Source organism: Hypomesus nipponensis, chromosome 17 (genome assembly GCF_054491055.1).
Source record: "Hypomesus nipponensis isolate SF chromosome 17, ASM5449105v1, whole genome shotgun sequence".
NCBI lineage: Eukaryota > Metazoa > Chordata > Actinopteri > Osmeriformes > Osmeridae > Hypomesus > Hypomesus nipponensis.
In genome coordinates this window covers 1,860,001-1,887,841 of record NC_140377.1, presented here as the reverse complement: position 1 = coordinate 1,887,841, position 27,841 = coordinate 1,860,001, and the positions used below count along the sequence as shown (strand labels likewise).

The following is a 27,841-nucleotide window of genomic DNA, read 5'->3' as shown; positions in this document are numbered from 1 at the left end:
TATGAACATCTATAATAAATGTGTAAAAATCTCAAAGCGAGTTTCCAGTAGCAATAATAACAATAATAATAAATTCATAAAACACAGAGAAGTGAAGAGGTTGGTGCTGGATAGTGAAGAAGGCCAGTAGGGGGGGGGGGAGGGGGCTTTCATATTCAGGATCACACAGGAAGTGGACTGGGGGGTGTCAGTGACCTGGGGGGGTCAGTGACCTGGGGGGGATGGGGGTGGCATCTGGTCAGTGACCTTGGCTGTCCGAGCGGTTGGCAGGGTGATATCTGTCCTCTGACGGCAGAGCAGACTGGGGAGGGAGGGAGGGAGGGAGGGAGGGAGGGAGGGAGGGAGGGAGGGAGGGAGGGAGGGAGGGAGGGAGGGAGGGAGGGAGGGAGGGAGGGAGGGAGGGAGGGAGGGAGGGAGTTCCCCTGACAGTACACACACACACACACCATAGATTCACGCTCCTACACAGGTACAGACACACTCCTACACAGGTACAGACATACAGGTACAGACACACTCCTACACAGGTACAGACAAACTCCTACACAGGTACAGACATACAGGTACAGACACACTCCTACACAGGTACAGACAAACTCCTACACAGGTACAGACATACAGGTACAGACACACCCATACACCCTGACAGGACACTGAAGCACTGTAACATCCTGCTCTGCAGCTCTGTCCAACATGTTCAGAGCTCTATGTTAGTACATCGTTTATACAGTAGCATTGAATATAGTTCAGTATGGATTTAATCTCTGATTCAGTATATCTTACATATTTGTGTATAATCTTTCCTCAACAAAAAGTAAAAATTGTGGTTTCATCTCGAGCGAAAATGTTTTTCAGACTTCTGTCTAAACCTCTGAGTATCTAGTATACATATATGTAGAATGATAAGATTGTGTGTCGGTGGGTGTGTAAGTGCATGAATTTGTCTTCAGCCATGTGTGTATGTGGAATATGTATGTGATTGTCCTTAATATGGGGTGTGTGTGTGTCTTGGTCCTTGGGTGTGTGTGTGAGTGTGTGTGTGTGTGTGTGTGTGTGTTGTTCCTCTATAGGTTACTGAACAGCTCGTTCTTCTTGCTCCAGTCCATAGGGGGCGCTCTCTTGTTGGAGCGCTTCTGGTGCGCGCGCTCTTTCACCTGCTGCAGGGTCAGAGCCAGGCCTGGGACGGCCTCCACAATCACCGGCTGGGAGGCCTGGGGGAAGGGGGGGGGGAGATGAACAACATGATGCACCTGCAAAATGCAGAACAAGCACACACACACACACAGAGGGACACACAGTCACACACAGACACACAGTCACACACACACACACAGTCACACACAGACACACAGTCACACACAGACACACAGTCACACACACACACACAGACACACAGTCACACACACACACACAGTCACACACAGACACACAGTCACACACAGACACACAGTCACACACACACACACACAGACACACAGTCACACACACACACACAGTCACACACACACACACAGTCACACACAGACACACAGTCACACACACACACACACAGAGGGACACACAGTCACACACAGTCACACACACACACACAGTCACACACAGACACACAGTCACACACAGTCACACACACACACAGTCACACACAGACACACAGTCACACACACACACACAGTCACACACAGACACACAGTCACACACAGACACACAGTCACACACACACACACACAGAGGGACACACAGTCACACACAGACACACAGTCACACACAGACACACAGTCACACACAGACACACACACACACACACAGACACACAGTCACACACAGACACACAGTCACACACACACACACACAGACACACAGTCACACACACACACACAGTCACACACACACACACAGTCACACACAGACACACACAGAGGGACACACAGTCACACACAGTCACACACACACACAGTCACACACAGACACACAGTCACACACAGACACACAGTCACACACACACACAGTCACACACACACACACAGTCACACACAGACACACAGTCACACACAGACACACACAGACACACACACACACACACACACAGAGGGACACACAGTCACACACAGACACACAGTCACACACACACACACAGAGGGACACACAGTCACACACACAGACACACAGAGGGACACACAGTCACACACAGTCACACACAGACACACACCCCCTCACCTGCTGTGGGCTGGGCGTGGCAGCGGTGAGAGAGGAGCTGGATGAGGAGCTGGAAGAGCTGGATGGAGACGGGCTGACCGACATCTTACAGTTTCTCTCCGTCTCCCTGGCAACGCCGCCGTTCTGTTGGGGAGACCCAGTTACCTGGATGCAGTACTGCATGTGTCCACAGGGGGGCAGTCTAGCCTGCACTCTCAGCTGTCAGCTGCACTGTTCTAACTTGCCTCTCAGAGAGCTGCTGTAAACACCACACCTCATGCCTAGCTTACAGGGCGCCAGGTAGCATCAAGGCTACAGGTTGCCAAGGCTATAGCTTGCCAAGGTGCCAGGTTGTCAAGGCTGCAGGTTGCCAAGGCTACAAGTTGCTAAGGGTTCAAGCTGGTTAAAAGAGGATTGAGTCCATCCCTGCTCAGTGTCACTAATCATCAGCTCTCAGCCCCTGTCATTAACCTCACCCCTCTGTCTCCCTCTCCCTCTCCTCCCAACACCCCTTCGATAAACTGAGGCTGGGCTGAAAACTCACTATAAATAACACTCTTGATTACACTCTGAAGACACACTCACTGTGTGTGTGTGTGTGTGTGTGTTGGGGGGAGAGAGGTGGATGTGTGTGTGTGTAGGATTGTGTGTGTGTCGTACCTTCTCCTCCATGTCTCCGGTGATCAGAGGCTCAGGTAAGGCTCCTGTGGGTAGAAACACTAATTGGTCACTGATACACACTTAGATACACACACACACACACACACACACATACTGCCTCTCTGCTCAGACTCCCTCACAGCGCTGAGAAACACAGACACCTAAACACCTGGAGAGCAGTTCCTGGAAGAGGACACACATATAGCTGGACTTGATCAAAAGGATATCTCCTTCTCGCTCTCTCTATCTCTCTGTGTCTCTCTCTTTCTCTCTCATTGTCTCTCATTGTCTCTCTTTATCTCTCTGTGTCTCTCTCTTTCTCTCTCATTGTCTCTCTTTCTCTGTATGTCACGTTCTACTCACCCCCTCCTCTCACTCTCCCTCCCCCGTCTCTCTCTCTCTCCTTCTCAGTTTTCATTCCACAAACACCTCCTCCTCTGTTACATAGTGCAGGTATGTGTACACATCCATTATTCACACCAGCATCATCTTCATGTGTGTGTGTGTGTGTGTGTGTGTGTGTGTGATGGTGATCCTGTTTAGCTGCTACTGCTATGCATCACCAACCTCAGAAGGGAGGCATACCTGAACCCAACCTACTAGCCTATCACCTATCAGATTGTCCACCAATCACATGGCCCACTAGCACAGCAGTTTACCCATATAGTCATATAGTATAGTATACACAGTATACATCCATGAACACTGGAAATACTTTATATTGATGTGGATCATTAAATACGTTTATATAATATTACACCCAATAAATATGTAGTCAAAGTTCATCGAAAAGCACCATGGGAGATATGAACCTTCAACCTCTTGATTTGCAGTCAACCACTTTAACCACTGTGCTAACCCTGCCACCCCGAATAATGGATGTGGACAGTCAAATTTGTTTATATTCACCCACTCATTAGCAAAACACACCTGGCAATCATTTGTATTGATTAGCAATCCGATCACATGACCAACAAGGATGGAAACATTTAGCAGCTTGCTAATCTTTTCTATCCTGGTGATTGTTGGATTAGATAAAATTTATTGGGATATGTAATTTCATCCAAAACACACATGCTAACCCCTTTGGTCATTTCATCCAAAACACACATACTAACCCCTTTGATCATTTACACCAAAACACACAAGCTAACCCCTTTGGTAAATTTATCCAAAACATACATGCTAACCCCTTTGGTCATTTACACCAAAACACACAAGCTAACCCCTTTGGTAAATTTATCCAAAACACACAAGCTAACCCCTTTGGTAAATTTATCCAAAACACACATGCTAACCCCTTTGATCATTTCATCCAAAACACACATGCTAACCCCTTTGGTCATTTCATCCAAAACACACATGTTAACCCCTTTGATCATTTCATCCAAAACACACATGCTAACCCCTTTGGTCATTTAATCCAAAACACACATGCTAACCCCTTTGATCATTTCATCCAAAACACACATGCTAACCCCTTTGGTCATTTCATCCAAAACACACATGCTAACCCCTTTGATCATTTACACGAAAACACACATACTAACCCCTTTGGTCATTTCATCCAAAACACACATGCTAACCCCTTTGGTCATTTCATCCAAAACACACATACTAACCCCTTTGGTCATTTACACCAAAACACACATACTAACCCCTTTGATCATTTACACCAAAACACACATGCTAACCCCTTTGGTCTGTGTTGTTACCCAGTTACAGAGACGGTACTTAATGTTTACTGTACTTAAGTACATTTTTCTGGTATCAGTACCTTACTTCACTTTTTTTTTTTTATGAATGTGGGAACTTTCTACTTCTTACATTTACACCTGCACTGCTCCTGAAGGTCACCATGTGTCCCGTATTTCATAGTGACAAAGTTGGCAACCCTAAGATAGAACCCTATGACACTAAAAAAGGTAATAGTACTAGTTACTTTTTACTGAACTATGTCAGAGCCTCCACCCTCCACTCCCACCTTCCTCCACACAGACCCTCACCCTCCACACCCACCTTCCTCCACACAGACCCCCACCCTCCACACCCACCTTCCTCCACACAGACCCCCACCCTCCACACCCACCTTCCTCCACACAGACCCCCACCCTCCACACCCACCTTCCTCCACACAGACCCCCACCCTCCACACCCACCTTCCTCCACACAGACCCCCACCCTCCACACCCACCTTCCTCCACACAGACCCCCACCCTCCACACCCACCTTCCTCCACACAGACCCTCACCCTCCACACCCACCTTCCTCCACACAGACCCCCACCCTCCACACCCACCTTCCTCCACACAGACCCCCACCCTCCACACCCACCTTCCTCCACACAGACCCTCACCCTCCACACCCACCTTCCTCCACACAGACCCCCACCCTCCACACCCACCTTCCTCCACACAGACCCCCACCCTCCACACCCACCTTCCTCCACACAGACCCCCACCCTCCACACCCACCTTCCTCCACACAGACCCCCACCCTCCACACCCACCTTCCTCCACACAGACCCCCACCCTCCACACCCACCTTCCTCCACACAGACCCCCACCCTCCACACCCACCTTCCTCCACACAGACCCCCACCCTCCACACCCACCTTCCTCCACACAGACCCCCACCCTCCACACCCACCTTCCTCCACACAGACCCCCACCCTCCACACCCACCTTCCTCCACACAGACCCCCACCCTCCACACCCACCTTCCTCCACACAGACCCTCACCCTCCACACCCACCTTCCTCCACACAGACCCCCACCCTCCACACCCACATTCCTCAGCCCTGCTGGGGACACACACTGGCAGGACTGGCTCTCAGATCCTTGTAGGTCTGGTGTTAGAGATCTGTTAGCACCAGACCTACCAACCTTCTCAGACTTGACATCACTGGTCCCAGAGATCTTCCCTCCACTCGTCCTGACTGCTCTGTCCCTCTCAGGCTGTCACTGTGTCTCTCTAGGCTGTGGAAGGATTATTTCTGTCCATGGAGTCGTTCTTACTGTTCTCCAAGTTGTTGGAACGGTTCTCCAACTGTTCTACTGGTTTTCTGTGTTTCTCTGGATGTTCCAGGAGTTGTTGTAGGAGTTCCCTCAGCCGTGTCTGTCTCGCTCCCCTCCTCAGCTTCGCTCTCTGTAGTGTGTATGTGTGTTCCTGTGCTCTCTGTCACAGCAGACTCTCTCCACTTCAACTGGGCTCCACTTGTACCCTGCACCTTGGAAACCAAACAAAGGTGCTGGCCAGTTGGGCTGGTCAGGGGAGTGTGTGTGTGTGTGTGTGTGTGTGTGAGTGGTAGTATGTGTGATTGAGCGCGTGTGCGTTTATGCAATATGCATGTGCTTGGGTGTGTGTGTGTGCTGGGTGGGTGTGTGTGTGTGCTGGGTGGGTGTGTGTGTGTGCTGGGTGGGTGTGTGTGTGTGCTGGGTGGGTGTGTGTGTGTGCTGGGTGGGTGTGTGTGTGTGCTGGGTGGGTGTGTGTAAGTGTGTATGTTTTGTGAGAGTCTCTGTTAGCAGGTGCCCTATGACTGGGCAGCACAGAAGTGCAGTTACCGGGGCAACGCCCGAAAGGAATTCAGCCTCTGTGGGATGTTGATCCTGGGGGCGGAGCTATGAGGAGGGTTGGGGCGGAGCTACAGATGAGGGTTTGGGGGGGGGGGGGGGGGGATCTAAGAACGTAACGATCTGGACACAGAAGCTTGTGTCCTCAAACTCAGGCACTGTTTGCTACTTGACTCTACTAAGAGTGGAGATGCCAGCTGGCTATATCAGCTGGCTGAGCTTGAGGTAGCCAGGAGAGACCAGGAGAGACCAGGAGAGAGATCTGCTGTGTGTCTGGAGTGTTCTCAACAAGACTCTCACACACACACACACACACGCACACAAACTGCCTCGAAAAGCCCGTTCCGGACACTGTTTTGCCCCAACATCTCAAACGTTACCATAGCAAAGCCTGGTTGGTCACCCCGCCCCCCGCCCCCCCCACCCCCCCCCCCCTCCAGATAGGGAGGCAATGCACACCCCACACCCTGGAGTTGCCATAGTGACGCCTGCTTGACGGACAGACACACACACACGTCCTCCCGGTGTTTCACACCCATGCAGAGCAAAACTCCTGAAACGACCACAGTGCTCCAGCTGCAGCCTGGCGCCCCCTACAGGCAGCGTGACGCACTGCAGCCGTCACCTCAGGGACCTTTCTTACGCTCAGGCAGAATAAGACATTAAGTGTTACAGGTCACTAATGGATTATTGATTATGAATCATGAAATATATCAGATTGTATGGATTTGGAGTCTTTCCTTATCGATAGTGGGTGCTGGTGTATGCTCTTCCCAACCACAGACAGAGTTATTGATAATGATAGCTGATCATTATGATTATGATCCCTGATCTCAGGTCAGTATAATATATGTTAAACCTAACAAGTGTTCCAGCAGGTTCAGCTGCTCCTGGATCTGTATGGGGATGAACAGGAAGTGAATGAGCTCAGTGTCTCTCTGTCTGTGTTCCTTGGCAGACAGAGAAAGAAAGGAGAGGGAGCAAAGCTGTCAGACAGACCCTTCATCTCTGACTGTTTACCAGCAGGCCAGGAGGACAAGGGAGGAAGGGGAGAGGGATGGGAAGAGGGGAAGGGAGGGGGAGGAGGGGGAGGAAGGGGAAGGGAGGGGGAGGAGGGGGAGGAGGGGAGGAGGAGGAGGGGGAGGAGGGGGGAGGAGGGGGGAGGGGGAAGGGAGGGGGAGCAGGGGGGAGGAGGGGGGAGGGAGGGGGAGGAGGGGGGAGGAGGGGGAGGAGGAGGGAGGAGGGGGAGGAGGAGGGAGGAAGGGGAAAGGAGGGGAAGCAGGGGGGAGGAAGGGGAAGGGAGGGGGAGCAGGGGGGAGGAAGGGGAAGGGAGGGGGAGGAGGGGGGAGGAAGGGGAAGGGAGGGGGAGCAGGGGGGAGGAGGGGGAAGGGAGGGGGAGGAGGGGGGAGGGAGGGGGAGGAGGGGGGAGGAAGGGGAAGGGAGGGGGAGCAGGGGGGAGGAAGGGGAAGGGAGGGGGAGCAGGGGGGAGGAAGGGGAAGGGAGGGGGAGCAGGGGGGAGGAAGGGGAAGGGAGGGGGAGGAGGGGGGAGGAAGGGGAAGGGAGGGGGAGCAGGGGGGAGGAAGGGGAAGGGAGGGGGAGGAGGGGGGAGGAAGGGGAAGGGAGGGGGAGCAGGGGGGAGGAGGGGGAAGGGAGGGGGAGGAGGGGGGAGGGAGGGGGAGGAGGGGGGAGGAAGGGGAAGGGAGGGGGAGCAGGGGGGAGGAAGGGGAAGGGAGGGGGAGCAGGGGGGAGGAAGGGGAAGGGAGGGGGAGCAGGGGGGAGGAAGGGGAAGGGAGGGGGAGGAGGGGGGAGGAAGGGGAAGGGAGGGGGAGCAGGGGGGAGGAGGGGGAAGGGAGGGGGAGCAGGGGGGAGGATGGGGAGGAGGAGGGAGGAGGGGGAAGGGAGGGGGAAGGGAGGGGGAGCAGGGGGGAGGAGGGGGAAGGGAGAGGGAGGAGGGGGGAGGAGGGGGAAGGGAGGGGGAGGAGGGGGGAGGAAGGGGAAGGGAGGGGGAGCAGGGGGAGGAGGGGGAAGGGAGGGGGGAGCAGGGGGGAGGAGGGGGAGGAGGAGGGAGGAGGGGGAAGGGAGGGGGAGCGGGGAGGAGGGGGGAGAGGGGTACCTGAACTATGAGCAGAACTAAAGCCTGTGTGTGTGTATGAATGTGTGTGTGTGTGTGTATATGGATGTGTGTGTGTGGATGTGTGTGTGTGTGTATGGATGTGTGTGTGTATGGATGTGTGTGTGTGTGTATGGATGTGTGTGTGCGTGTGTGTATGGATGTGTGTGTGTGTGTGGATGTGTGTGTGTGTGTGTATGAATGTGTGTGTGTGTATGGATGTGTGGATGTGTGGATGTGTGTGTGTATGAATGTGTGTGTGTGTGTGTGTGTATGGATGTGTGTGTGTGTGTGTGTGTATGGATGTGTGTGTGTGTATGGATGTGTGTGTGTGTATGGATGTGTGTGTGTGTGTGTATGGATGTGTGTGTGTGTGTGTGTGTGTGTGGATGTGTGTGTGTGTATGGATGTGTGTGTGTGTATGGATGTGTGTGTGTGTGTGGATGTGTGTGTGTGTATGGATGTGTGTGTGTGTGTGCAGTCTCACCCGTGATATGAGCGGCAGTGGGGGCCACACGGCAGCTCTTGAAGAAGGCGTCTGTGTCGGGGTCCACCACCAGCAGGGTGGTCTGGCCGCCGCCGGCCCTGATAGTGGACACCACCTCCGAATGCTGCCTCCCCTCCACCACCAGACCATTCACCTGCGGAGGGAGACAGCCCTGTGACGCTCAGTGACCTGTTCAGCACTTCTGAGTTTGAAGCCCTCAGTTCTGTGATGTGTTCATAATCACACGTCTTGTCCCTTTTTTTGTGGAACCCTTTGGCAACACTGTTCAACCTGAACATTCATGGCAATAAAGCATGTATTGATATTGAGAGAGAGAGAGAGAGAGAGAGAGAGAGAGAGAGAGAAGGAGTGAGAGAGAGGGAGTGAGTGAGGCAGGGAGAGAGAGGGAGTGAGAGACAGGGAGTGAGTGAGGCAGGGAGAGAGAGGGAGTGAGAGAGAGGGAGTGAGTGAGGCAGGGAGAGAGAGGGGGTGAGGCAGGGAGAGAGAGAAACACAAAAAGAGGAAAGAGTGGAAAAAGAGAAGAAGAGAGAGAGAAACAGAAGAAGAGAGAGAGAATAGAAAGAGGGAGAAACAGAGGGTGATAGGAAGGGGAATAGAGAGAGTGGGGCGGTCAAGCTAGTTAATTCATGTTAACAGAACACACGGTCGCATCAGGGTCAAAACAATGTAACCTAGGTAACCTAACCACTACAGACGCAGGTCAACATGAAGCAACAACAGCTAGTCCATAGATCTGTCTAGAACTAGGAGGAGTTCAGACTCCAGAATATTCTCTCTTGCATCAATCGTCAATTTCCTAGTTCCAAAAGGTAATCAGCTTCCTATTCCTAATTAAATTAATGGTCTTTGTTACAGCATGGACCTTTAATAATGTTTCATCAGTTCACTACATTAAGTGTATCTCTCTCTCTCTCTCTCTCTCTCTCTCTCCCTGCCTCACTCACTCCCTCTCTCTCCCTGCCTCACTCACTCCCTCTCTCTCCCTGCCTCACTCACTCCCTCTCTCTCCCTGCCTCACTCACTCCCTCTCTCTCCCTGCCTCACTCACTCCCTCTCTCTCCCTGCCTCACTCACTCCCTCTCTCTCCCTGCCTCACTCACTCCCTCTCTCTCACTCCTTCTCTCTCTCTCCCTCTCACTCCCTCTCTCTCACTCCTTCTCTCTCTCTCCCTCTCTCTCCCTCTCTCTCCCTCCTTCTCTCTCCTTCTCTCCCTCTCTCTCACTCCTTCTCTCTCTCTCACTCCTTCTCTCTCTCTCTCTCTCTCTCTCTCTCTCTCTCTCTCTCTCTCTCTCTCTCTCTCCCTGCCTCACTCACTCCCTCTCTCTCCCTGCCTCACTCACTCCCTCTCTCTCCCTGCCTCACTCACTCCCTCTCTCTCTCTCCCTCTCTCTCCCTCTCTCTCTCTCCCTCTCTCTCTCCCTCTCTCTCCCTCCTTCTCCCTCCTTCTCTCTCCTCTCTCTCTCCCTCTCTCTCCCTCTCTCTCACTCCTTCTCCCTCTCTCTCACTCCTTCTCCCTCTCTCTCACTCCTTCTCTCTCTCACTCCTTCTCTCTCTCTCTCTCTCTCTCTCTCTCTCTCTCTCTCTCTCTCTCTCTCTCTCTCTCTCTCTCTCTCTCTCTCTCTCTCTCTCTCTCTCTCTCTCTCTCTCTCTCTCTCTCTCTCTCTCTCTCTCTCTCTCTCTCTCTCTCTCTCTCTCTCTCTAGTATGGCATGTACTGTCGTGTAGTATTTACTGCAGTGTAGTGTATATGATCTTTTATTAACACCTATAAACATCTAAAGGGTCAGCCCTGGGAAAACACGTGTTTCTGCATGTGTGTATGTGTGTGTGTGTAGAGGTTTGTAGGTGTGTGTGAGCGGGGCTGTTCAGGGTGGGCTTGTCCGTCTAACCCAGTCCTAGAGAGGAAACCAAACAATGCACGCCTGCTGGGGAACAATAGCTGTTCATTTAACACAAAGAACACACTGCTGGGTGGTGTGTGTGTGTGTGTGTGTGTGTACGAGGGGCCCCCCAAAAAGCCTCAACTCTCCTCCATTTCCTCCTGCCTGTCCTGTAACAATCACACATGGCTGCCCGGCTACACACACACACACATCACACACACACACACAAATCCACTCACTAATCCACAGAGACATCATCCAGAGTCTTCTGTAGACTGCTACAGTGGGATTGGTCAGAGAGCAGACTACACACACTTTACAGTGGCTAATCTGGATTAACTCAATCTGAGTTTAACTCCGGGTGACAGTTTTGCACATGCTCGGATTTGGACCCCACACAGATCCACACGGCAACATTCCTCCGCAGCGCACACACTCCAGTTAGCACCACACACACTCCAGTTAGCACCACACACACTCCAGTTAGCACCACACACACTCCAGTTAGCACCACACACACTCCAGTTAGCACCACACACACACATTCCTGACAGACTGATTTTTTCTCTGTAGAAATGTAAATGTGTTTATGTAAACTAATGACTCTCCATCCTGTCACAGTTCAGTGATGTACCTGCACTCTCCTTCAGACATGTACCTGTATTATCTTTTGAGACAATTACCTGTACTGTCCTTCAGATGACTACAGACCTGTAGTATAGTTGAGATCTGTACCTGTACTCTCCTCCAGATAATGACCTGTAGTATAGTTGAGATCTGTACCTGTACTCTCCTCCAGATAATGACCTGTAGTATAGTTGAGATCTGTACCTGTACTCTCCTCCAGATAATGACCTGTAGTATAGTTGAGATCTGTACCTGTACTCTCCTCCAGATAATGACCTGTAGTATAGTTGAGATCTGTACCTGTACTCTCCTCCAGATAATGACCTGTAGTATAGTTGAGATCTGTACCTGTACTCTCCTCCAGATAATTACCTGTAGTATAGTTGAGATCCGTACCTGTACTCTCCTCCAGATAATGACCTGTAGTATAGTTGAGATCCGTACCTGTACTCTCCTCCAGATAATGACCTGTAGTATAGTTGAGATCTGTACCTGTACTCTCCTCCAGATAATGACCTGTAGTATAGTTGAGATCTGTACCTGTACTCTCCTCCAGATAATGACCTGTAGTATAGTTGAGATCCGTACCTGTACTCTCCTCCAGATAATGACCTGTAGTATAGTTGAGATCCGTACCTGTACTCTCCTCCAGATAATGACCTGTAGTATAGTTGAGATCTGTACCTGTACTCTCCTCCAGATAATGACCTGTAGTATAGTTGAGATCTGTACCTGTACTCTCCTCCAGATAATGACCTGTAGTATAGTTGAGATCTGTACCTGTACTCTCCTCCAGATAATGACCTGTAGTATAGTTGAGATCCGTACCTGTACTCTCCTCCAGATAATGACCTGTAGTATAGTTGAGATCCGTACCTGTACTCTCCTCCAGATAATGACCTGTAGTATAGTTGAGATCCGTACCTGTACTCTCCTCCAGATAATGACCTGTAGTATAGTTGAGATCCGTACCTGTACTCTCCTCCAGATAATGACCTGTAGTATAGTTGAGATCTGTACCTGTACTCTCCTCCAGATAATGACCTGTAGTATAGTTGAGATCCGTACCTGTACGATCCTGTCTTGGGCCAGCAGTCCGGCTCTCTGGGCTGGAGAGTCCTGATCCACTGCTCTGATGTACTGACCCGGACGGGCCTTCTCACTGTGCAGGTTGAAGCCATACCCACTAGCCCCTCTCTGGATCACACACAACCTGGGCCGCAGCTCTGCTGTCTGGGGGAGGGAACACACACACAGACAAAGACACACACACAGACACACACACACACAGACACACACACACAGACACACACACACACACAGACACACACACAGACATCGATAGGTCAATATACACCGCACCTAAACAGGACTCAGTTCATCAATACACTGACACATTTAACAGCACAGTCCAGAGGTACCTCCTCTCATCCTTAGATACCACATCCTAGGATACCGCCTTCTATCCTAGAGATACCACCTTCTATCCTAGAGATACCACCTTCCCTCCTAGGATACCACCTTCCCTCCTAGGATACCACCTTCCCTCCTAGGATACCACCTTCCCTCCTAGGATACCACCTTCTATCCTAGAGATACCACCTTCCCTCCTAGGATACCACCTTCCCTCCTAGGATACCACCTTCCCTCCTAGGATACCACCTTCCATCCTAGAGATATCACCTTCCATCCTAGAGATATCACCTTCCATCCTAGAGATATCACCTTCCATCCTAGAGATATCACCTTCCATCCTAGAGATATCACCTTCCCTCCTAGAGATATCACCTTCCATCCTAGAGATATCACCTTCCATCCTAGAGATATCACCTTCCATCCTAGGATACCACCTTCCCTCCTAGGATACCACCTTCCATCCTAGAGATATCACCTTCCATCCTAGAGATATCACCTTCCATCCTAGAGATACTTCCTCTTTCACAGGATCCCGCTGAGGCAGTGTTAGAGGCTGAGGCTGAGGCAGAGGTTGAGGCAGTGTTAGAGGCTGAGGCAGCACTAGAGGCACAAACACTACAGAGAGCTCCATGGAGTCGTTGACCATGAATATGTAGCCCAGGTTAAACATGTCTGCCGGAGGGCATGCTGGCTTCCTGCAGTCCTGACCCAGCCTGTCGCTACCAGGACCAGCATGTCTGGCTCGCCTGGCTGATGTAGAGGGGAGGAGGGGAGCCCTGAGCAGGGGGACGGCGAGCGAGGGAGGGAGGGTATGACTGGAGCTTTGCTTGGGGAGGGAAAACTGAGTAGAGGGCAGAGGGAGGGATGGTTCCAGAGGTATTTTAGAGAACTCTGTTTTGAGTGTTCAACTGTGTTCTAGAACCATCAGGACGAGACAATGGTGACCCCCCGGCCCCTCCCTGGGTCTCTGTCCTTACCAGGGGGGGACAGGAAGAACAGACATAGCTCTGTATTGTTGTCATCCAAGAATTATATATACTCCCTTCCGTCATGGCGACCAGTGCTCAGCGTTTCTGGATTTAGAAACGGACGTCTTAACTGGAGGGAGAGCGGGAGGGGCGGGCGAGGGAGGGGCGAGGGAGGGGCGGGGGAGAGAGAGCTACTACATCACAGCTTAATCTGGGCAGCTTGTTTGTAGTAAGCAGGAATCTGAATGATAATGCTTGTTGCTACGTAGCTAAAGATGTCTGTCTTCTTGAGGGGATCATAGTTATAGCCCCCTCAACCCCATGTCCACACACACACTCACACACTCACACACACCCTCTCAAGCCTGGAGGAGCAAGGCAGGAAGTGGCAGGCTTCCTGAAGACTCCGCCTGATTCCTGCTCTCAGGAATCAATCCCTAGGAAGGTTGGGGCAAGGTGCATGATGGGATGCCCCCCCCCACCACTCAGTAACAGTGGCGTGCTGTATCAGTAATTCAGCTGATCAGTCACACTAAGACAAGAGGAGTAGGGGGATGGATCTGTGTGACATGAATAAACTAGTTGTTTCTTGGTGGTCTCTCTTTCAGTCTCTCTGCCTCTCTCCACCTCTTTCTGTCTCTCTCTGCTTCTCCCTGCCCCCCCCTGTCTCTCTCTGCCTCTCTCCGCCTCTTTCTGTCTCTTTCTGCCTCTCCCTGCCCCCCCCCCTGTCTCTCTCTGCCTCTCCCTGCCCCCCCCCCCCCTCTGTCTCTCTCTGTCTCTCTCTGCCTCTTTCTGTCTCTTTCTGCCTCTCCCTGCCCCCCCCCCCTCTGTCTCTCTCTGTCTCTCTCTGCCTCTTTCTGTCTCTTTCTGCCTCTCCCTGCCCCCCCCCCTGTCTCTCTCTGCCTCTTTCTGTCTCTCTCTGCCTCTCCCTGCCCCCCCCCCCTGTCTCTCTCTGCCTCTTTCTGTCTCTCTCTGCCTCTCCCTGCCCCCCCCCCCGTCTCTCTCTGCCTCTTTCTGTCTCTTTCTGCCTCTCCCTGCCCCCCCCCTCTGTCTCTCTCTGTCTCTATCTGCCTCTTTCTGTCTCTCTCTGCCTCTATCTGCCTCTTTCTGTCTCTCTCTGCCTCTCCCTGCCCCCCCCCCTGTCTCTATCTGCCTCTTTCTGTCTCTCTCTGCCTCTATCTGCCTCTTTCTGTCTCTTTCTGCCTCTCCCTGCCCCCCCCCCTCTGTCTCTCTCTGTCTCTATCTGCCTCTTTCTGTCTCTCTCTGCCTCTATCTGCCTCTTTCTGTCTCTCTCTGCCTCTCCCTGCCCCCCCCCCTGTCTCTCTCTGTCTCTCTTTCTTACTTCTCTGTTCCTCTCCAAGGAAAATAAAAAGAGCCAGAGGTTGTTCACTTCTAGGATGCTTAAATACAATCTCACAGACTCTTGTCAAACACATAGTTTCCACATAATAGCCCTGATCCTGCAGAAAAATGAGGAAGGTCGACATGCGCTCTTCCTCAAAGGATCACGTAACCGTTATGTGACCTCTGAACCCAAGGCTGGGGTCACACTAGCAGGAACAAAAACAATCTCTGGGCGGACAGAGAAGCTGATGACCTGCACATGTTTGTGGAAACTAATCATTTAGTGTCTGTGTGTGTGTGTGTGAGTGTGTGTCTGTGTGTGTGTCTGTGTGTGTGTCTGTGTGTGAGTGTGTGAGTGTGTGTGTGTGTTGTAGATGACGGCAGCTTTTCCATTCCGTGGGGAAGTGTGTGTGGCTGAGACAGGAACAAGGGCTTCATCTTTCCTGTGTACAGTTCTCTCTGTGCTGCACTTCCTCACGTAAAAGAGAAACACATACACAATACCATCCACACGCACTGACACACACGCATGCAGACACATACTGTCATACAACATACGAACAGACGCACATCCAACACACGCACACACATACTGTTGAAATGGAGTTTGGAATCAAGAGAGAGACAGACCCACAGATCGCAGATGACAAGATCACAAAGACCCCTTGAACTACACTAATTGGTGTCTGTTGTTTGTGTGTCTGTGTGTGTTGGTAGGCAGGTCAAAGCTGGTGTAGAACCATGACAGGTCAACTTTCAGGAACTCACCTTCAACCCAATCTTCGCTTACACCCCTCCCCCTCTCTCTCTGTCATTTCTCTGTATTGCTCTTTGTCTCTCTCTCAATCCCTTTATTTCTTCCTCTTTTTAGACCTTCACCCATGCAGTCCATTGTTCTTGAGTCTAGTGTCGTTCGGTGACTGGCATATTGGTACTTTCTTACACACAAATTCATGCACGCACACATATGCACACATACGCGCACACACACACACACATACATACAAACACCTGCACGAACACACAATTTAGCTCACAATGTCAGTTCTGGGTTTATGATCAAACAGGACATCTGACTTTGTCATGTGACTGAGGTTGACTTTGAAACTCTGTCATCTGTATCGAGGGAGAGAGAGAGAGAGAGAGAAAGAGAGAGAGAGAGAGAGGAGGGGGAGAGAGAGAGAGGAGGGAGAGAGAGAGGAGAGAGAGAAAGAGAGAGAGAGAGAGGAGGGAGGGCTTGTTTGATCAAATGAAAGAACATTGCAGGACTGCCACGGTTGCCACGACCACACAGTGGAATCACTAACCTCGTGACTTTCCTTCTGATTGGAGATTAAGGAGCCAATCAGGGACCCTCCAGAGGGCCGGCAATGACTGAAAGGATTACCACCAACACACACACACAGCTACATGGTGCCTCCATGGCAAGTGGAAGGTGTGTGTGGTGGGTGGATAACGTGAGGGTGTGTGTGGCTGCATTACAGAGCCAGCTGTGAGGCAGGAGGAGCTGGGGAGCCACTGGGGCCAAGGAGGGGGAGGGGTCTGGAGGTCCTGGAGGGGGAGGGGTCTGGAGGTCCTGGAGGGGGAGGGGCCTGGAGGTCCTGGAGGGGGAGGGGTCTGGAGGTCCTGGAGGGGGAGGGGCCTGGAGGTTCTGGAGGGGGAGGGGCCTGGAGGTCATGGAGGGGGAGGGGTCTGGAGGTCCTGGAGGGGGAGGGGCCTGGAGGTCCTGGAGGGGCCTGGAGGTCCTGGAGGGGGAGGGGTCTGGAGGTCCTGGAGGCGGAGGGGCCTGGAGACTGGGTGCCAGTCATCACTATGGTTACATAAGACTGTCCTAAGGACACACACACTGTCTATAGGTGGAAGTCTACAGACATCTGCTAATACTGCTAATACTGACTGTTTATATGTATGTGTGTGTCCTCATCTGTGTGTGTGTGTGTGTGTGTCTTGTCTATTTTAGGGTGAGTGGACAGTCATTTCCCCCTACGCCAGAGCAGAGAGGTTGTGGTCCAGTCTCTTATAGTCATCTTATTGTCAGAGAGGGTGTGGTCCTGCAGCAGAATGAACCAGGAAGTGGAACGTACCACTGGACAGGGGTGGTGACCCCACACCCATCCGTCCCACTCTCCTCCTTGGAATGTGAGACTGTAGAGAGAGGTGACCCAGACACACAGAGAGAGAGGAGGTAGAGAGAGGTGACCCAGACACACAGAGAGAGAGGAGGTAGAGAGAGGTGACCCAGACACACAGAGAGAGAGGAGGTAGAGAGAGGTGACCCAGACACACAGAGAGAGAGGAGGTAGAGAGAGGTGACCCAGACACACAGAGAGAGAGGAGGTAGAGAGAGGAGACCCAGACACACAGAGAGAGAGGAGGTAGAGAGAGGAGACCCAGACACACAGAGAGAGAGGAGGTAGAGAGAGGTGACCCAGACACACAGAGAGAGAGGAGGTAGAGAGAGGTGACCCAGACACACAGAGAGAGAGGAGGTAGAGAGAGGAGACCCAGACACACTCTCTTCATTCCCACCCCCTGTCCAACCTGTAACTTGTGAGCACAGATGCCCAATAATGTATTTACAGTCAGCTAAAGCTTCACTGAAAACAATGAAGAACTGCCCCGTGTGTGGTAGCCATGTTAGCATGTTAGCATTAGCGTGTCAGCCAGTGATTCCCTGTGTAGAAACATCCCAGCAGAGAAGGTAGGCCTGGCCTAGCTAGTGATTGTGTATGTGTGTATGTGTGTGTGACAAGGTCTGGGAGTAAACCTTCACAGGTCTTTGTTGATTGTTGAGCTGTGTGTTCCAGAGGAAACGGCCCACAACACAAGACGGGGCAAAGGGTTAGAAAAATGCACACACATACACACACATACTCACATACACACACTGCATTGTGTGAAAATCCATGGATTTGTGTTTAAACATGTGTGTCTGTGTTCAAAAAGGTGTTACGTAACTCTGTTTAACAAGTCAGATCACTCCTACCCTAGCTACAGAAGCTACAGAAGCTACAGAAGCTGGGTCAGACATTCACACACAGGAGGATGAGTCTCTACACTGAGGAGGGAGGAGGTAGAGAGAGGAGAGAGGAGGTAGAGAGAGGAGAGAGAAGGGAGGAGGTAGAGAGAGGAGAGAGAAGGGAGGAGGTAGAGAGAGGAGGTAGAGAGAGGAGAGAGAAGGGAGGAGGTAGAGAGAGGAGAGAGGAGGGAGGAGGTAGAGAGAGGAGAGAGGAGGGAGGAGGTAGAGAGAGGAGGTAGAGAGAGGAGGGAGGAGGTAGAGAGAGGAAAGGAGGGAGTAGGTAGAGAGAGGAGGCAGAGAGAGGAGAGAGGAGGGAGGAGGGGGTTGTGACTGATTGTGTGCATCCAGCAACAACAATGACAGGAAACCAGACTGAGCCTCCTGGAGTCTGAGAGCTGCAGAGCAAGGTCACAGCAGAGGCTGAGGGAGAGGCTGGGATAGAGGCTCGGGAGGGGCCGGGGAGAGGCTGGGGGAGAGGATGGGGAGAGGCTGGGGGAGAGGCTGGGAGAGAGGCTGGGGGAGGGGCTGGGGGAGGGGCTGGGGGAGAGGCTGAGATTCTAGGACATAGGCTGAGCAAGACCTAGACCATATTTACACGGCCCTGAGTTTCATAATTAAAACTCCATCTCAGGTTTCAGACACACACTGGGTAAACAGACAGGCTGTTTCAGTCATTACATACACACACCCACTCATCCACACACACACCCAGAACCAGTTTGACATGAGGGTAGAGTCTGCATACTGCTGACACCCCAGCTGAGCCTGTGACTTCCTCAGCCAGCAAGTAGAGGTAGTCTCTACTCAGGGCTGATGTCAACCCATGCAGTCTCTCAACCCCCCCCCAACACACACACACACACACACACAGGGGAGGTCAAGCCAATATACAGGCTGCCCTCCCACTCGTTCTGCAGAGCTGAGGAGGCCTGAAGAGATGTAGGGTTGAGAGTAACAACAAACGCCTTACATCTACAGAGAGCATGAGAGGGTACTGCTGGGAGATGATTAGAGACTGTCTATCTGGGTGGGAGGGAGAGAGGAGAGGGGGAGGAGGGAGAGGGGGAGAGGAGAGGAGAGGGGGAGAGGAGGGGGGAGAGGAGAGGAGAGAGAGGGGGAGGAGGGGAGAGGAGAGAGAGGGGGAGGAGGGAGAGGGGGAGAGGAGGGGCGAGAGGAGAGGAGAGAGAGGGGAGGGGGAGAGGAGGGGGGAGGAAAGGGAGAAAGGGAGGATTTTTCTATGTTTTCCTACCTCTGATTCACCCTCTATATCTGCCTCTAACACTGACTTTTTTTCAGCTTCTCACAACTTCTCACAGTCTGTCTGCCTCTCCTCCTCCACCCAGCCTTCTAGCGAAGTCTAAATTGAACGCTTGTGTTGATGTGGTCTTTTCCTCAATAGCAGAGCGGAGGGAAAGTGTGGGCGACCAGCCACCAAAACACAATGACAGCAAGAGAGGCAGGACAGAAGCAGGCAGGCAGGACCCTGATAGAGGCAGACTGAGCTCTGATACTAGGCTCCATTTTGAAAATGCTAAATTCTTAGCGACCCCCCCCCCCACCCTCCATCTTCCCAGCACAACCTCTAGTATTGACTTCTCTCATTTAAAGGCACTGCTTCTCTCCCTTCATACTCTCCTCTGACGCTCTCTCCTGTCCTCCCACTGCTCCTCCCTCCCTACCTCCCTCTCTTCCTACCTCCCTCGGTCCCTCTCTCCCTACCTCCCTCCCTCACTACCTCCCTCCCTCCCTCTCTTCCTACCTCCCTCCTTACCTCCCTCCCTCTCTACCTCCCTCCCTTCCTACCTTCCTCTCTACCTCCCTCCCTCACTACCTCCCTCCCTCCCTCTCTTCCTACCTCCTTACCTCCCTCCCTCTCTACCTCCCTCCCTTCCTACCTCCCTCTCTACCTCCCTCCCTCCCTTCCTACCTCCTTACCTCCCTCCCTCTCTACCTCCCTCCCTTCCTACCTCCCTCTCTACCTCCCTCCCTCTCTACCTCCCTCCCTCTCTACCTCCCTCCCTTCCTCCCTCCCTTCCTACCTCCCTTGCTTTCTTCCTGCCTCATTTCTTTCATCCTCCCTTCCTTTCCCCCCTTGCCCCCTCTCTTCTTCCCTGTACCCCTCCTCCCTTCCAATCCTCCTTACCTTCCTCCCCCCTCTCTTTCTCCCTCCTTACTTTTATCCTCCCTCTTTTGTTCCACTCTGATGCTCCTCCCAGTGACACGTTCCTTCCTGGTAAACAAGTACATGGCCCTCTGGAACCAATCACGGACAAGATGCTGCCCTCCCCTCTGGTTACAACAACACAGTGAAACTCCTGATTCTTCTCCGTCCAACCTCCCCTTTATCTCTGCTCCACCTCGTCCTCTTCTCCTCTGCTGTCATCCACCACACTCATCCTTCACTCCTCCTCTCCCCTCTCCTCCTCCTCTCCTCCTCCCCTCTCCTCTCCTCCTCTCCTCACATGGTCCACATGGAAAGCATACGCTACAACAACGTAACCACGGTAACGTCAAACCAGCTGCCTGGTTTCCGGACTAGGTGTTACTGAGTCTTTTTATGTTTTCTTCAGAGAAACACAGTGTTAGGGCAGGCAGCAAAACAGCCGGTAAAGACTTCTGAATTAAACTGCGGACTCTCTCTCTCTCTGTAGATGTGTGTGAATGTGTTTGTGTTCTGTGCAGGTTTTTCTGTGTGAGTTCCTCTGTGTGTGTGTGTGTTTTTGTATTATTCAATGTGTGTATATTTCTATGTGTGTGTGTGTGTGTGTGCGTGCCATGGAATGCCAGACAGGATGCAGGCTGAAACAGTGCTGCAACAGAACACACCCCAAGGCCCTTCCTACTGCTACACAACCATATCCTCTCTGCGCCCTAACCTCCTCCTGCTACACATCCATACGCTAACCCTGAGAGCCAAAAGACTGAGCGAGGCTGAAAATGCTTGTGGGCTTGTGCAAGGCTGCAGTGAGAGGCTGGAATGGAGGCAGGCAGAGGATGGAATGGAGGCAGGCAGAGGCTGGAATGGAGGCAGAGAATTCAGACACAAAGTGTCTGAGGGTAACAAAACGAGTCAATAAGTTACTGATGTCAAAGCAGTCATGGTTACTGTCGCTGAAGACAGAACATACTGTCCTGTACAACTGTACAGGACACTTCCCTGAACAAGGAGGAGGATGTGGAGGAGGAGGTGAAGGAGAGGAGGGGGGGGGGTCAGTCTGCTCATTACATCACCTAGTATACATGTAAACTAGGACTGGATGGGAATGTGTTCTTCTGAGTGGGATTACTGACAACACAAGATCTTAAGATGTATATATGACGTGGCAAGACACACCTGTGAGTGTGTACATTATGTGAATGTGTGTGTGTGTGTGTGTGTGTGTAGCCCCAGGGGTATACATCCTTGACTAATCAGTGGACACAGATGTTCCAAAGAGCCTGTTTCCTTTCCTCAACAGCGCTAATGATCCTTAGACATGTTGATGTTGTTAGCATGTTTGCTGGCTGTTAACGCGTCAGCTTGTTAGCATGTAAGATTGATCTTATCATAAAGATAATGATTAAACTAGTGGTTGATCCATAGCATAACCCTGTGTGTAACAGTAAGAAATGATTGCGCTCCAACAAGAGAGGAACATGTTTTGATGTTTTTCAAAGAGAGCTGAGGTTTGAGGAGACTGGTCCCAGAATGCCTTGTGGGTTTTAGAGACAAGACACCAAAGACACCAGAAGTCTTTCCCTTGTTGAATGATGTGGTGTTGTTTCCAGTTCATAAACATTTGTATCAGTACTAATACTCTCTCTCTCTCTCTTTGTCTCTGTCTCTCTTTCTCTTCCTCTCTTTCTCTTTCTATCTCCTTCCTTTAATTCGTTCAATTTCAACCTCTGTCCAACCTCAAACTCAACCTCAACTCTTTTCCAGTCCTTAGAAGAAACACAGACAGATCACAAACGACATTACTTCCTGCTCCAGGATGACGCATCCAATCAGAAGGCCAGCTGTGTCCACCTGGCCAATCCAGGGGAGCCCCAAACCTGACATCAGACAGCACACCTCGCCGTGGTGGATATGAATACTGACGCCATAATCATCCATTAGATGGGTTCCATGTAAGCACAGGAGGCCCCATGCGCCAGCCCTTCTACAGCCAGTGTAACCCTGACAGAGAAGGTCTAAACGCACCGTGGATCACTAGTTTATCATTCACCAGCTTAGCACGATCCAATGGAGCGACCTCTGAACCCAGAGGAGGGGGGGGGGGTCAGTAGAGAGGAAAAATATGCATACATTGTATTTATTACTGAGAGAAAGGAGAAACACAGAGAGAGAGAGAGAGAGAGAGAGAGAGAGAGAGAGAGAGAGAGAGAGAGAGAGAGAGAGAGAGAGAGAGAGAGATAGAATCTCAGTCATCAGACTGTCTAACTGAACTTCAGGGTGAACCAGGCTGTTTGTCCTTCACATAGCCTTCCTTTCCACCCACAACAGAATGTGCAGCCAGCTGCCTCTCATGCCCACCACCCCACCGCTTTGCCAACATCTCCACAATGACCAGAGTGGGTTCTGCGCGAGCAACTGTCCATATTAATGATGTTATTGCCGCCAATACACCTCTTATCCTAACGGAAGAATGCAAGTCCTCTGTGTTTAGCTGAGGCCATACAAAAGTATTTCCATATCCTGTTTTACGTTTCACGAGCAGCAAAAACAGGCTGTTAAAAAGGTAGTAGCAAAGACGTTTGCTGTTTAAAAATGTTTTAATTGTCAAAATAAATGTAGGTCTATGTATTTGAAACCAAAAAAAGTTACCAGAAGTTGATCAAATTGGATCGTGCTGGTGCGCTCGCTGACCTTCTCAGAGTCGGTGCTTAGCTTCTTCTCAACGTGGCTGTGTATCTCTCCGTTATCCTCCGGTACCGGAGTCGACTCTCTCGGTGTTCCGTTGGGAGTCGATTCTCTCGGTGTCCCGTTAGGGGAAGACTCTCTCGGAGTGCCGTTAGGGGAAGACTGTATCGGAGTGCCGTTGGGGGTAGACTGTATCGGAGTGCCGTTGTCCTCCACGTCTTCCTCGTTCTCAAATTCCTCGGGTAACGGGATGCCATCGGTGACATATTCTCGGAGACACTTGATGTTGTGTTTTTTCAACAGTTGCTCGGTGTTCAGGTCGACGACAATGAGCTCGAGCATGCCCGCGGTGGCTCGTATCCGTGAGACAACCTGTTGATGACTCTCGCTCTCCACGTTCTCCCCGTTCACAAACACCAGTCGGTCCCCAGCACGAAGTCCCGAAGTTTCGGCCGGGCTGTCGGGCTCGACTAACCGAATAAACTGTCCGGTCTTACCCTTTTCTCCGTGGAGATGAAACCCGTATCCGTTATCTCCCTTCTCCAGTACGCACAGCCGCGGACGAAAATCGTCGTTTTTGCTTGGCATTGTTTCTGCGCTCTGGTTTCTCCAATTCAACCTGCCGTCTGGAGAAACTGTCCTTCTCTCGCTACGAACGCCTCAACAAAACTTGTTAGATGCTGATGCCACAAATGGTAGCCGTGCCCCCGTTACAGGAACCTTTGCCCCCAGAGGAAAGATCCAGAAGGAAAGCTCCGCCGCGAGAAAGCGCCGTCCGCGGTTTGTCGCAGTTTAATGATAGTGTCACCCGAAGCTCACAGGCCTGAGAGGCAAAACTTGGGAATTCCTACTGGGAAGGGAGGGACGCTGGTCCGAGACGTGGGCTATCGGAAATCCCTTGCGTTCCTCCGCCTATACTTCACGTATTCTGGACAGGAGCCCAGTTCTAACGTGCTACAGAATTAAACTCGGTGGTTTATAAAGGATGGTGACGTTTTAGCAGAGGACATGTAGGCGCGCCTATATACGACGTCGCTTCAGAGACTAAAACAAGTTCTGATCTTCAGGAGGGGGGCGCGTGGCTCCTGATGTAGACGCAGTTTGAATGAACTCAACAACACTTGGTCCATACAAGTGCACGCGCCACGGTAGCGACTGTCGTTATTGACTGCGACCGGGGACAACTGCTTCAGGAGGAGTATGGTCGCTTTGCAAACGTGGCAAGTTCTTACGAACTGAGATATCTACCTCTCCCCCCGTTTAGTCTCTCTCCCTTTTCTCACTCTCTCTCATTTTCTCCATTCTTTCTCTGATTACAATCATGCACCTTTCCTAACCCCTGAACAACCATCATACACCTATTATACACAAATCATGAACCTTTCAAACGTTAATGGAAATACATCTTGAACACATTTTTTACACTGGTGTGCAGTGTGGAGCGCTCTCGTTCTGTGCATAGCCCTAATAAGACTTCATATGCTGCCATCTAGTTGTCAGTAAGGCTTACTGCAGCAGTCACCCAGAACTGAACGTCATGCATGTTTTGACTTCTGTTTGTGATCTGATTATATTATAGCCTACGTTTAATTGGATTTTATATAAAGGTAGAAGTACAGATACTCCTGTTTAAAAAGACTTAGAAAGGATGTAAGTTGAAGTACTGACTACACTTTTTCACTCAAGTTAAAGAAGTATGGGCTCTGATATTTACTTTAGTAAAAAGTAGTCAGTAGGCTACTACTACCTGATTTTGTGTCAGGCTGGTAACTGGACACCAATATTTAGAATCTTCCCCCCACCCCCCCAAAAAACGAAGCTTTACAAACTTTTTCAACCTTTAGAAAAAATAAATCACTTTTAAATTGTAATTTTCAACCTTTAGAAACGTACTTCTTATTTTTTCACCCCCAAAAACTCAACTTTTAACTTTGTTTTCAAAAATACTTTTGAAATCTTAAAAAACTTTTTTTTTTCTACATCTTTTCAACAACAAAAAATCTACCTTGAGAACCGTTTTTTTGGGGGGTGAAATATTTTTTTAACCATCAGTAACAGTTAAAAAAAAACTTTTGGAAAATATTTTTTCAACCTTTCAAACGTTTTTTTTTTTTTTTTTTCAAGATAATTTTAAACTGTGTGTGATACACCAAATAAACCTCAAACAAAACAAATTTAGACTCAAAAACGACAAACCACAGCTGAATCTACAATACAAAATATACTTTTTTTTCTTCATAGAACACAATAACAAAGCACGTTTCCATGGCACTTTGTGATCAACATGACGACAGGTGTGACATCGAGCAGTTTTCATCAAGCCGACATTCATGATGAAATTAAATACAGACAATCAATGTTTACACGCAGAGCAGTTCATGAGCACAGACACCTTACTTACAGAAGTACAATACAACAGCCTCCATCACAGAGACACACAAGACTCCTCTCTCCAGCCTGTGTCATGTGTGTGTGTGTGTACATGGGTGTGTGTGTGTGTGTGTGTGGGTACATGTATGTGTGTGCGTGTGTGTGTGTGTGGATGGCACATGAAGAATTCAAACTCATCAAAACACATGCTGCAGAATATGATCAGGATTTTAGTGAAAGAGAGACCAGAAGACAAGACTTGAACCATACCATCTTTAAAAACAGTTGGGGCCTATTCACAGTTACTGCTTCACTTGGAACAGACAGTTAAGAAACGTGTTGGGTGACTGTAGTTCTTACTACATAGGACAGCCGTTTCTCTCTCCTACTCCCTCTCTGCTCTTTCCCTCCATCTCTCTCTCCATCTCTCTCTCTCTGTGTGTCTCAAGGTCTCCCTGTCCTCTCAGTGTGACCTCCAGGATAGAGTGGCGGGAGCGGGGGTCAGGGGTCATGGGTCGCTACACCAGGCCGCAGCAGTTTGACCCCTGCTTCTGAGACTTGATGTAGTCGTGGATCTGGAACTTGGGTTCGTTAGGCTGCTGGGCTGCTCTGTGCTTCAGTTCTCTGGAAGGGGGGGAGGAGAGAGAGAGAGAGAGAGAGAGAGAGCGAGAGAGAGAGAGAGAGAGAGGATTAGAGTATGAGGGCTGCAGTGAGAGGGTGAGCAGGTGAAGATGAGAGGGTATGGGGTGAGAGGGTCTTACTTTGCTACAGCGAGGAAGGCCAGCTCTACATTGACTCCCGTCTTGGCGCTGGTCTCCATGAAGGGAACTCCGTACTCCTGAAACGTAACCAGGGATGACAGGGCAGGGGTGAGTCTCAATAGTCTCACTAGCAATGAGACAGGACCAGGGACAGAGAGGCTTTGGAAAGAAGCCCAGCTTTCTGGGCCGTGTGTGTGTGTGAGCCTGTGTGTGTGTGTGTGTGTGTGTGTGTGTGTGTGTGTGAGCCTGTGTGTGTGTGTGTGTGTGTGTGAGCCTGTGTGTGTGTGTGTGTGTGTGTGAGAGAGAGCATTCCTACCTTGGCCAGCTTCTCTCCCTCCTCCATCTTGATGACTCTCTCTGCAGCCATGTCAGCCTGAAGCAACACAGGAGACACAAGATGAGTGCAGACACACACACACACACACACACATGTGCAGACACACACACACACACACACACATGTGCAACACACACACACACACACACATGTGCAACACACACACACACACACATGTGCAACACACACACACACGTGCAGACACACACACACACATGTGCAGACACACACACACACACATGTGCAGACACACAGACACACACACACACGTACAGACACACACATGCAAGGACAAATGTGTGTGCACACATACATACACACAAACAGCCTCAAGGACTGATGGCTCGTCAGAGATGCACTAGCAGCTACAGGAGCTAAACATGACTAAGAATAAACCAACGCTAGCACTCTCTATCTAGGGGAGAGGAGAGGAGACAACACTGCTCTCGAGATAGAGCGCTCTCGGCTGTAGTGCATGAAATGTCTCACAACCACCACCAGAGGACACTGGTGTCGAGGCACTGGCTTCCTAAACTGTACCTTACCCTTTCCAGTATAGCAACATTTAAAATCAGTTTAATATAAACCCAGTACAATTATGTTAGCTTTTAGCTTTATATCTGTGTTTACTTCACTTGTGTTTGGTGGAGTGCAAGAAAACACTGTGTGTGTGTATGTTGCGGTTGGCATGCATGTGTGTGTACGTTTATCCTAATGAGAGCTTTGCTTCGCTACTAAAAGGAAATCTCACTCACCTTGTTGCCGAGCAACATGATGACCACATCCTTCTGTGCGTACTCGTGAATTTCAGTCAGCCAGGCCTAGAAGACGAGAAGCGAAACAGATAGAGAGAGGCAGAGAGAGAGAGAGGGGGGGGGGGGGGGAGATCGAGAAATAAGCAGGCAGGGAGAGAGAGAGGCAGGCAGAGAGAAAGGAGGGAGAGAGAGAAGGTTGAGGAGGAGGAGGGAAAGATGGAAAAAAACAAGATTAGGGTGTAAAATGCCAACACTCAAGGAAAGGCACACTCCAGATGACAAATGGAATATTCAAAGCTCTTCACTGTGAGCAGGGGAGAACCTGCAGCAGTATGTTTGCCCTCTCACGTCGACATCACATCTCCTCCCCCAGGCCCTCCATGGGAGACAGGAGGAGGGGGCGGGGGAGAGACAGAGGAAGAGGAAGAAGAGTCTCACCCTGGTGTTGTCGAAGGACGTTTTGCTGGTGATGTCAT

The 27,841-nt window shown here is 50.9% G+C and overlaps 2 protein-coding genes across 4 annotated transcripts in view; both read right to left on the bottom strand.

The window, feature by feature from the left end:
• Positions 1-399: 399 nt before the first annotated feature.
• On the bottom strand, positions 400-24,122 carry nherf1b (NHERF family PDZ scaffold protein 1b). 2 transcript variants are annotated; one of them, XM_084678668.1, is made up of 6 exons: positions 23,149-24,122; positions 12,621-12,785; positions 9,023-9,176; positions 2,854-2,897; positions 2,215-2,337; positions 400-1,211 (listed from the first exon to the last, which is right to left on the bottom strand). In XM_084678668.1, exons 1-6 carry the CDS (start codon positions 23,728-23,730, stop codon positions 1,065-1,067), a joined length of 1,215 nt encoding a protein of 404 aa, XP_084534794.1. In that variant the 5' UTR covers positions 23,731-24,122; the 3' UTR covers positions 400-1,064. The 2 variants fall into 2 exon arrangements, with proteins under 2 accessions (XP_084534794.1, XP_084534793.1); XM_084678667.1 differs by having other exon boundaries at positions 23,107-24,121.
• Positions 24,123-25,348: 1,226 nt separating this feature from the next.
• The window catches only part of LOC146252910 (ras-related protein Rab-37), a 7,203-nt gene continuing 4,710 nt past the window's right edge, over positions 25,349-27,841 (bottom strand). For both annotated transcript variants that reach the window (XM_084678690.1, XM_084678691.1), the window contains 5 exons: positions 27,804-27,841; positions 27,366-27,431; positions 26,590-26,646; positions 26,274-26,350; positions 25,349-26,136 (listed from right to left, as the gene is read on the bottom strand). The exon at positions 27,804-27,841 is cut by the window's right edge and continues 15 nt beyond it. In XM_084678690.1, the coding sequence (XP_084534816.1) occupies positions 26,031-26,136; positions 26,274-26,350; positions 26,590-26,646; positions 27,366-27,431; positions 27,804-27,841 (344 nt within the window). In that variant the 3' untranslated portion in view covers positions 25,349-26,030. The remainder of the gene's footprint in view (positions 26,137-26,273; positions 26,351-26,589; positions 26,647-27,365; positions 27,432-27,803) is intronic.